This window comes from Oryza sativa, chromosome 1, assembly GCF_034140825.1.
Source record: "Oryza sativa Japonica Group chromosome 1, ASM3414082v1".
NCBI classification, from domain to species: Eukaryota; Viridiplantae; Streptophyta; class Magnoliopsida; order Poales; family Poaceae; genus Oryza; species Oryza sativa.
Window position 1 is genome coordinate 2,085,779 of NC_089035.1, and position 11,006 is coordinate 2,096,784.

General features: G+C 46.8%; 2 protein-coding genes across 2 annotated transcripts; one reads left to right on the forward strand and one right to left on the reverse strand.

Annotated features, from left to right (window-relative positions):
- Positions 1–1,896: 1,896 nt before the first annotated feature.
- On the forward strand, positions 1,897–3,400 carry LOC4325472 (reticulon-like protein B9). Its single transcript, XM_015786824.3, has 5 exons — positions 1,897–2,070; positions 2,208–2,388; positions 2,586–2,727; positions 2,808–2,877; positions 3,014–3,400. Exons 1-5 carry the CDS (start codon positions 1,986–1,988, stop codon positions 3,175–3,177), a joined length of 642 nt encoding a protein of 213 aa, XP_015642310.1. The 5' UTR covers positions 1,897–1,985; the 3' UTR covers positions 3,178–3,400.
- Positions 3,401–6,363: 2,963 nt separating this feature from the next.
- On the reverse strand, positions 6,364–9,041 carry LOC4325473 (leucine-rich repeat extensin-like protein 2). The gene is made up of 2 exons (XM_015760918.3): positions 7,796–9,041; positions 6,364–7,690 (listed from the first exon to the last, which is right to left on the reverse strand). Exons 1-2 carry the CDS (start codon positions 8,965–8,967, stop codon positions 6,847–6,849), a joined length of 2,016 nt encoding a protein of 671 aa, XP_015616404.1. The 5' UTR covers positions 8,968–9,041; the 3' UTR covers positions 6,364–6,846.
- Positions 9,042–11,006: the final 1,965 nt, after the last annotated feature.

Genomic DNA, 11,006 nt, shown 5'->3' on the forward strand with positions numbered 1-11,006 from the left:
TTAATAATTGCTATAATTTTTTAAAAAATAAATTAATATAATTTTTTAAACAATTTTCGTATAAAAACTTATTAAAAATTTAATATTTAGCAGTTTTAAAAGCGTGCAGAAAACAAAATTAGGAAGCCGGCAACAATGTCTTGCAAACAGTGCCATGGGACCTCCTGCGGGTCCCACCTGTAATTGTGGTGGGCCCCGATCGATGCCGTCGAGGACACGTGGGCCACGCGGATGACAGGTGGGCCCGCGCTGCCTGTGACCTACAGGGCCATCTGACGTGGCCTTTGTCCGTCGCGCGTTTCGTCGTGGAGCGAGCCGAACCTGACGTCCGGGTTACCGTCGAAACGTGGCGATTAGCCCTGAACAGCTCGATGACAGGTGGGCCCTCCCGTGATACTCCCGCCAAAACGTCCGTCTCAGTTGACGGCAAGTCGGCAACCACCTCCTCCTCCGCGGCCAGTCGCCGTCGGCCGAAACAAATAATTAGCAGTTTAGCACTAACAAAGTGTAATTAAGTACTCGGGAGAGAAAAAACAGTGTGATTAAGTCGTTAATTACGCTGTCACTGGCACTGTGCCTGTGTAAAACCTGCCCCTTGCAAACGCCCAAGGCCAGATTAAGGGATAAGCAGATAAGAACGCACTGATCAACGATATACTAGTAGTACTGCAACTATACAATGCAAATGACCCATTAGACTTACTAAACAACATGATTTACAAAGCAAAAAAGCATCGTTTTCTCCACGACGCAACAACCGCACCCTACACCTTAATGTGGGACCAAAGAGACGAACTATTTCTGCTACTACTACTGCTATACAGTGAGTGATTATGAGGTTAGATGCGGATATTTGACGCTGCGGCCGTCTGCTCTAACGTGTATCATGTGATTGGCACCATAGTATACTCCTACTTTTGCTAATGGGGAAAGGCATTGTGTCTTTGTCAATTTGTCATGGTGGTTTAATAATTTAAGCAGGCCAAAAGCCACCATATAAGCATCTTGGCCAGGTCATGTCACTCCAAAGAATATCATTCTGGATCTAATCTCTTGCAAATTGCTTGTGAGTTGACATGTTAAATAGTATGTAAGGACAGACGCGGTAGATGAAAACGCTTACTGTCCGTTGTTTGAAGATCTGAATGTTCAATCAGGCTGTTGTCAGATTTGATCATTCGAACGACACTATGTAGTACTCCAGTGGAACTTTTGTTTCATTGGGATGAACAATAGGACGATAGCAAAACATAAAGGTGTGCTTGGTTTCAACAAAAATATAAAATCGTTTGAAATTATTCAAATCATCAACAACAGGTCACAGTCACAGTACAAAAAGAGTGAAATTCTGTTCAGTTCTTACTTGAATCATGCAAGTATTCTGAATTTCTGATCACTCCACTGAAGAGTAGTAGTACAGTAGTAACAGTATTTCTGAATCAATAGTTCTACACAAGTATACTGTATATGTTTACAAACGTACCTGCTGAAAGAACCTTGTACTTTTTTTAGTTGTTTAAAGGTTTAATGCCGAATCTTTCTCACTTGCACAAACTTTATTCTCAAGTTTTCAAGTTGATCGCTAAGAATTTTCAAGCACCAAATCTGAAATCCAGAGGTTGCATTTGTAAGAAGTCTTTGAGAGATGCTCGTACAGAAGCTCCCAAGTTTGCTCATTTTACTCCACAGAATTTCAACTGAAAAGTCTCATTCTCCAATACAAGTAACGCACATTTCAACAACCAAACAAAAAAACGCGATCATACAGAATCCAAAATCACAAGAATTGGATCAGATCCCAACCCCAAACAATCACACTTGGACACCAAAGGATCAATACCGATAACAGAAGCCAGGAGCCAAAGTTATGCCTTGCTTTTCCCAGGCAATGGACGCCTTGTTCATTGACAATGCAATGGCGAAGCCGATTATAAGAACAAATCCTGGGCAGTTGTATTGCCACATCAAATTCGGATATCAACAGAATGGCTATAACTGTACGAACTCACAGGACAACCAAGCTCTTCGGCAGGGAAAGGCCACTGCATGACGCCCTAGGTGGACACAAAGGTGACTAATTTTGATAATTCTGATCAGTTCTTGCGAGCTAGTACATTATTCATGGATTTGCTTAAACGAGCTCATTGCAATCGATGTGAATCACTCGAAGTGTATCTGTTCTGAATTTGCATTGGTGATGAATGCAGCTGCAGACATCATCCTGTGGAGGGAGAGGAGGGTGTCGGCGTCCATCGTCGCCGGAGCGACGGTGGCATGGTATCTGTTCGAGGTGGCGGAGTACCATTTCCTGTCGCTGGCATGCTACCTCGCCATGCTCGGCATGCTCGTCGTCTTCATATGGGCCAATGCTTCTGCTTTCTTCAACCTGTAAGCCACTCACTCTTCCTCCCTCTCTCTGTTCTTCCATTTTATCTGAAAATCTGGGCCTCATCAAGGATAAAGCCCATTTAATTTACACAAAGCACGGCCATTTGATACTACCAAATTAGCCCAAGATTTCGTTTTTCATGGGCTGTATCGTTCTCAATCCTGGAAAGTTCTAAGTTTTGAGATGGTAACTGCAGGCCGGCTCCAAGAATCCCTGAAATTTTTGTGTCGGAGAGAACCACCAGGCAAGTGATCCTGGCCTTGCACAGCAGGCTAACTTGGTTCGTGCACAGGCTCTACGACATTGCTTGTGGAAAGGACATCAAAATGTTCATCTTGGTGAGTGTCTGCTACTGCACACAAAGATTGATACTTCCTGTATCAATATGATACGTTATCTGCTCCTGTGCATGTTTCAGACGGTGTTCTCCCTGTTCATAGCGTCAGTGATCGCAAGCTGCTTCAGCTCCCTGACTCTCCTGTACCTAGGTAACTGATACCCATTTCTTCAGAAACTCCCAGTTAATTCTTCAGAGAACTCCATTTCTGATTGATCTCTTGATCATGCGTCAGAGATATATAAGCTCATGGTAGTTTTCTGATCATGGCTGTGTTCTGTTCGCAGTTGTGCTAGGCACCATGACGCTGCCTGTGATGTACGAGAATTACGAGAGCGAGGTCGACCACCTGGTGTCGACGGCGGTGCACGATCTCCGGAGCCACGTCGGCGACATCGATTCTGGTGTTTTCAAGAAGATCCCAAGAGGGAGAGGAGCCACTGCAAATTGAATCAATTGATCAGCAACTAATCAACCAAGGAGATCGATCGATCGAGACCAATTAAGATTGCAGCATCGATCGACCGTGCATGACCTAACATCACATGCATGTGATGTGTACATATAACGCTCTTTAAACCGGATTAAGAATATGATCCGTGCATGTACATCCGAAAGGAAAGAAAAGGCTGTTACAAAGCTGTTCTTCCATTAATATTGTTCATAGTAACATACACAGCTTTCGTTCTCCGTTCTTTTCGCTTTCACGATCGCCTTTGATCTTGTCTGATCTGATCACCATGGGAAGAAGATCAAGAGGACAGTACTACTAGGCATGGCAATATTGACCGACTGCGAAACACATGGGCTCCACCCATTAATGGCGAGGCCGGACAGGACAGAGACACACACCTATCCGGTAAAAGATTATATTCCCTCTGCCTGAGGGTAATGACCAACAGCCATGATCTTCCCTTGGACGATCATCTCATATCCATCTCTCTCATTCTCCCCTAGGGGTTAAGATATTTGGATGTGATCTCGCAAAACTCCAATGTATATATATACATGTACCTAATACCTACTCATTCCTTAAGTATCTCCATATATCGATCACGCCAAGAAGAACAAGATGCAGACACATCATGATGCACCATGACATAGGCCACAAAGTGTATATGTGATGAAGGACAGCACCATGTGTGTTTCTTTATGACTAGCTCGCTCACCCGTCTATCTGCTATCTACCGGTACTACCAGAGTCGGCTACAGTATATATATAGAAACTGATCTATGGATATCAGCAGTTTTCAGCAAGGATTAGATCAACCAAACCATATGTACTCTACTGGTAGTAGCAATTAAGGCCAGGTATGGAGTATGTGATGCGTGGTCCGTCCAGCTGAAAGCCTGAAGAACAGGAAGCAGGATTAGGTAGGCCGATCGCACGACGGTCTGCCTGTCAGAATTGAGATGAGAGGTAGGTCGCCGAAACCGCCGGTCAAAATGTACATACACGTAGTACAGTACGTCGTAGTGGGTGATGATCAATGATGATTATTGATTGATTAAGCTGATGGATGGATCCCCTAGCTCCAGCTTGATGTCACAGCAGCTGGTAATACTTGGCGCAGGCACACAGTATGTATATCTCTCCTCCGACAAATGGAGCCAGCCAGCCAGCCAGCCAGGTTTTTGGCCTTTGGGCAGGCAGTCAAAAGAGGAGAGATGCAATGGTGGCAATGTACCCATCTAAAGCCATGTATGATTGCTGCTGTTGCTGCGCCGGGGAGGAGAGGAGAGGAAAACCATGCACACGCATCTGGGCTTTTGGGAGGCACGCTTGCCTGGCTTTCCCCTTGCATCGCAGTACTGCACTACTGGTCTCTCTGCCTGCCAATCTGCCATGTCGAGTAGCAGTAGTAGTAGTAGTACCCCCCATGTGGGCAAAGGCACGGCACGCAGCGGCAGCGTGGCGTTGGCCCCTACCTCACCTGCGTGTACTGGAGTTCTCGGACACGGCGAGAAGCCGGAGAATGGATACGGCGCACCGTCCAAAACTCCATGTTTCCCGACTCACGATGCGATGGTGGCGCAGCAGGAGAATCACCCGATCCACCGTCCACACACACATGCGCTTGTTCACTTGCTCCTCGTCGTCGGCGTCGGCGTCGGCTCCGCCCGAGACGCGCGCACCTCTCGTCGATCTGCTCAGGTGGGCATCAGTTTGACGACGCAGCAGCAGCAGCAGGGGAGCGAGGGTGTGGGAGGGCGCAGACGCCACGTGCAAGTGTGTGGCGCCCATCTCCAGCTTGGATTGCGTACCCGGGCCTCGTGCCGCGTCCTCCTGGATTCCCCGGATCCAACGCCTCCTCCCACAGTTCGATCGTGCGCCTCACCCAAAACAACTCGCGCAGTTTTGTAGGAACCACCATACACACAGCGGTAATCCCATGTCAAGAACACTGCACACCCAAACAAGTTTCTGAAACGAGAACTGAGAGGAGAGGAAGGAATTGCAAGTGGAGAGGAGAGGTGAGTTTCTGAAACGAGAACCAGAAAGAGGAAGGGATTGCGAGTTTGCAAGTGGAGAGATTGATTAATGGGCATAGATCTCCCTTTGGATTGAATATACTGTACTCAAGAGTAGAAAGATAGCCGTAAAGTGGTGTTCGTGAGATCATTTTATCGTACCAAACTAATTGCGCATGGGCAGAGCTGTGCTTCGACTTGGCCACCGAGAGATACACATGTAATCATATACTACACACAACGCTTAAATTATTTAGCAGACAAGCCGTAAAGGCAAGGGCGAGATCAATGATCATCCCATCGATCAACCACCTAGCATTACCCTATATCTTAAGCTAGCGTGGCTCCAAAAGAAAGAAAAGAAAGTGTTGCCTCTTTAGTCCAAGCAATCGATTACAACCATCGCTTCGAGATCGCAAAGCGGCACTGGGATCTCGCTACCGAAAAAGAATATGATCCCCGGCAAATCACACCACATTAGAAACGCATAATTATGTGCTAAAATAACAGGCCAGGTGCAACCTAGGAGTACCATGGTGGCGTATCAACAGATTATCTCGTGCCAAATATATGCGCGGCTTCAGCGGATGCGAAAATCAACTGAGAAAGACCTAGCAACTCTTACAAATACCCCCCACTGAATTAGTGCATCCATCATATTGGCAAATCATAGCAGGGTGAATTCCTCCTTGCAAGAAAATCAGGATTACTTATACAAATTTTGCAAGAAAATCAGGATTACTTATACAAATTAGAAATCCACAGTAAAAAAAGTAATGAATTAGCAGCTAAGCAAATATGCTCATTTTTTGCGTCAAAAAATATATATGCTCATTTGATAACCTAGTAATACATGGGACTGATACTGAAGGCTCGCAGTCCATATAAATGCACAATCTTCTGTCTCCGTGCCCGTAACATTACGTTATAGAATGAACAGGATAGATGTTCATGCTGACTTGATTTGCAAGCGGGCAGTCTACAGAAAGCGATATACATTGAAAAGAAACAAATCACCTGGACTTGCGAGCCAATAAGTTCCAATTCAAAAGCAACTGGCCCAAAGGAAAAACACACACGGAACTGTGATGACCCAATAGCAGCAAGATTCAAGTCAATGTAATAAACCATAAGAAACATATCAACATCAATGGCAAAATACAGAGACAGGAATGATGTATATATATGATATTTAACTCAAATGAAGTTTCTACAAGCAAAGTAATGACACTTTTATCTGACATTTCAACCTCAATAACTTCCAGGTTCAAATATACAAAGGGCTACACAAATGATGAGTTCTTGATTCAGAATTTGTACCGAGTTCTTTAGACACTATATATTTATTTTTTTAAAAAATAAGAAGACGGCAATTGGAATTGGAAGCCACTCCCCGCCACTTGCTCCAGCATTGGCGATTGGCATCTCCAGAACCAATCACAAACACCCTCTTGAGTTTCACCCAACACAAGAACTACCATCCCATTTTCATCTTATTTTGATCCCAAATGCACAGCTGCCTAATGCCATCATCCATCCACTGGTTGCCAACTGACTCATGTAACATGTAATAACAATAGTGATAATTAACGGCAGGATAACTACACTTCTAGGATTCTCAACATACCAGAGTTCACAAATCCTTGAGCTATGAAGCCCGGGCCTGTTTCAGGTCAGCCTGGCCAGCATCGGGCGAGCCCATGGGCTGATACTGAGGTGGCAATGTTGGTGGTGCCGCTGCCTGCGAGTAGAAGACCTGTGCTCGCGTGGGATCACCATAGTCATATCCAAAATTGCCTGCCACAGTCGCTGCAGGCTGTGGCGCTGGATGATGGTGTGTTTGAATAACATGGTGGTAGCCCATCCCAGCATACGCAGGAGCATTAGACGCTGGTACAGGGGTAGGTGCTGCGGTAGTTCGGTACAAACCAGGTTGCTGCAGTTCAGGCTGCTTCACGGCCATCTGAGGAATTGGCACGGTTGGTTTTGGTGTAGTGTCAACAAGGGTGGGAGGCGGCACAGCAGCGGCACCAGGAGGCATGCTATATGCCTGAGGCGCATTCGTGCGCATGGGAATGTAATACATGCCAGTATTTGGGTCGAAAGCGTGTGATTGTTGTGGCTGTGGCACAGGCTGCGGCATGGGCGGCTGTGGTGCTTGCTGAGGGACCGGATGGTGGTAATAGGATTGGATTGGGATGAATGTGCCAGTAGCTGGATTGTGAATGAAATGCTGATTTTGTGCAGTGACATATTGCTGTGGGACTGGCTGTTGCTGCTGTGGTGGTGGGGGTTGCTGCTGCGGTGGCGGCGCATGCATCTGTGCATACACATACCCAGCTGGGGGTTGCTGGGCAGCAGCAGCCGCAGCGGCGGCGGCGGCAGCAGCATCTTGGGCTGGCACAGGCACACGATAGCTGGCAGCATCAGTTCCAACCGGCATGTCACGCTTCAATTCAGCAGGAGGCGATCTATCGTTGTAGTACATGGCTCTGAAACATTTGATCGAACACATAGCCAGCATAAGGTTTCCTTCCATACAGCCAATCCAAGCATATTACTAATCCAGTATAAGAATCGAAAAACAAATGGCTTACCTGTTGGTGGGGTCAGCGACAGGTGGAACCTCCGGCTTGGGTGGCTGCGGCTTCCGACCTCCGCCGCCGCCGTGATCGGACTTGTCATCGTCGGAGAACACTCGGCTGGACGCATCCGAGGGGGAGATGCTGGGGACAGCCATGTTGGGGATCGGCACCTGTGGCGGCGGCTGCATGTATCCCCCAATTACAGGCTGCACCGGCTGATCGGAGATCCCCATCTGGGCGAAGTGATCCTCAACGGGAACCTGCGGGGCGAGTCGGCTATCCGGCGGGCGATCCTCGGGCCGCACCCGTATCGGCGGTAGATTCGACAGCGATGGCGCAGAGGACGTTGATCCGAACGAGGAGTTCTTGTCAATCATCGGCGAGTCCGGCACGGACTGCACGTCGTGCGGGTGCCTCGCCGCAGCAACGGCCGCGGCCGCGGCGAGCTTCTGCTGGTTGGCGCGCTGTTCCTCGGCGGGAGAAGAGTTAGGCGGGCCGCCGCGGGAGTGCGTGGAGGAGTCGTCCTCGAGGCCGAGGAGGCAGTTGACTGAGGCGGAGTCGGTGGAGATCCCGCGCGGGATGCCGTCGAGGGAGCCGGAGATGGCGCTGTTGAGGGCGTCGACGAACCATGACTCGGACTTGGAGGAGTCGTCGAGGAGGGAGCCGAGGGAGGAGGATGACTCGGGCTTGGCCGGGAAGAGGAAGAGGCGGATCCGCGACGTGCGGGAGGAGCCGCCGCCGGAGGAGGTGGCGGCGATGCGGTCGTACTCGTCGACGAGGTTATCGAGGTCCTCGTCGGTGGAGACCGAGATGAGCGAGTCGAGGTCCTCGTTGGGGAGCTGGTACTTGAGAGTAAACGGCTGGCCGCCGAGGAGCGAGCGGGAGAGCCGCGCGTGGACGTCGGCCAGCGAGGCGTTCCGCTCGACGGCCACGATCCGGGTCTCCCCGCCGAGGTAGCACAGCGACTTGTCCGTGGGGCGCGGCACGATCCGCCCGCCGAAGCTGCACATGAGGCGGAGCCTCCCTCCCCCGGCAGCCGCGGCCGCCGCCGCGGCGGAGGAAGGGAAGGGCTCGTCCCACGAGTCGCCGCCCCGGCTGCGTGGGGATGACTCCGTGGACTCCGGGTAGCCCGCGCCCGCGCCGCCGCCGCCGACGCCGACTCCGGCGGCCGGCACCGAGTCCATGAGGAAATTCGGGTGAGAGGGGTTTTTGGGGGAGGGGATTTTAATTAGATTTTTGGGGGAAGAAGAAGAAGATCGGAAGAGGGGCTTTTGGCGGAGTGGACGGGGAATATAAACGCGGAGGAGGCTGAGGAAAGGGGGAAGACGAAGGTGGTGGGGCCCACTTGAAGGAAATATCGCGAATTATTGTTTGCGGCCCTGTGATCTAGCTGCCGCACGGCGGCTCACCTGGAGCGGTTTTCTTTCCCTATTCCTCCGTTAACCAAAAGGAAAGGCTCAACCATTTCTGTTTTATTTTAGATGACAGACCTTCTAGGTTCTAGCAGTGAAATGAATCTTTTAGATTTAGGAGGATCTAAGATTTATTTTGGCTTCGAATTTTAGGGTTTAGTTACAATGATAATGGTTGTTTTTTTTTCTCATTGATAACTCTTGATATAAAATACATTATAATTCGGATGAGAGAGATAGACTCGAAGAAAATTTTCTAAGGGCTTTAAGCTCTTGCTAATAGGATTGGATATGGTTCAAAGTGATTTATATGAATTTTTCATGTAAGATTGAAATCCTTCAAAATTCATATATTTTTCCTCCAAATCAAAGAAGCCCTTAATATTTATTGAGATACCATTAAATTGTACTTGTAAGGGAAAAGTGAGACTGAGCTATTTAACCTGTTTTAAAATAGTTGAATTACTAAGTGAAAGTCCCTAAACAAGACAGCATTTTTTTTTTCAAATTCGAGCTTCAGTATGTACTGTATTTGTTACTTGTCAACACAAAATTGAAAGAATATCAGTGTAGATGATGCCCTTTGCCAATGGTATTAGTCTGATTTCCACGGCAACGACTTTATTTTCTCTCTGAGAATATAAATCTAAAGCAATAAGATGTTGAGAAAACAACAAAGCAAAGAATTTTATTCCTTTCTTCTTACTAAGGGCATGTTTACTTTGATGAAAAAAAACATTACCAAATTTTAGCATTGACAAAATTTTAGCATATTTACCAAAATTTTGGCAAGATTTCTTATATAGTTACCAAAATTAATTTGGCAGCAAATTAAATACAACCACTATTTTGGTAACTTTACCAAAATTTAGTAAGGTTAAAAATGGCATTAAAATGAACATGCTCTAAGATCATCGGATGACTTAATATATTCGTGACAGCTTGAAACAACAAATTAGCAAGGTTCATTGCATTTGACACCGATGGAACAGTAGAATCGTACTGGTACAATTTTTTTAAAAAAGGAACTGAGCAATGGAAACCTGCCGAAGAATTACAAAAGTAATGCTACAAATGCAAGATCCAAGATTTGTGATTGGCCGTTGGACAAGCAGAAACGTTAACCTTCTTGGGAATTGAACAACCGGGCTGACAGCCAGGCTGATCACATCAACAGATCAAATCGACTTTACTGTATCAGTAAAAGAAAAAAAAATGTTTTTCGAGTATGGATTAATCAGAAATATTTTTACATATACAGATATACTCCGTACATGTCGTAGAGGATATCAAACGAAAAATGATGGAGACATTGAGAGCAACTAATTTCTGTCGAGATAAATGAAGTAGACTCCAAGCTTACGTACAGTGCAGGCCAGCTGATCGAAACGCCTAATTTCCGATCGAGCAGCATTCTTATATAAATTGCGTACTTTTAAAATCTTTTGATATTGATATAATTTGACGTATAAGTTAGGTATCGCGTATAGAGTAATAGCAAGCACCAGCTGGAGAAAAAGCTAAGGTAGTTCTTGCGTGGCAAAAGGGTACGCACCAGAAGAACTGAACTAACTTAGTTAATTAACAACGGATGTGCTTTTGTTGGAGAAGGGTATCTTAACCGGTTAATTAATTATGTGTTGGTGCTGCTATATGTTGAGACATAGTAAAAGATAGTAGGTACAATCGATAGATCATCATGATGGATCAATGCAATGGGTTGCAGATTAGAGCAACCTAAAACGCTAGCAATCGATTGGTCAACGAGAGCTTGGGTGATGTACGTATGTACGTGCTGGAGTAGGAGAGGA

Bases quoted from the DNA above. Each gene is read 5' to 3' on its own strand.
- LOC4325473 (XM_015760918.3), bottom strand. From the start codon at position 8,967: ATGGACTCGGTGCCGGCCGCCGGAGTCGGCGTCGGCGGCGGCGGCGCG. The intron at 7,691-7,795 runs GTAAGCCATTTG...CAAATGTTTCAG, and splicing joins GTCGCTGACCCCACCAACAG to AGCCATGTACTACAACGATA.
- LOC4325472 (XM_015786824.3), top strand. From the start codon at position 1,986: ATGGCTATAACTGTACGAACTCACAGGACAACCAAGCTCTTCGGCAGG. The intron at 2,071-2,207 runs GTGACTAATTTT...TGATGAATGCAG, and splicing joins CGCCCTAGGTGGACACAAAG to CTGCAGACATCATCCTGTGG. The intron at 2,728-2,807 runs GTGAGTGTCTGC...TGCATGTTTCAG, and splicing joins ACATCAAAATGTTCATCTTG to ACGGTGTTCTCCCTGTTCAT.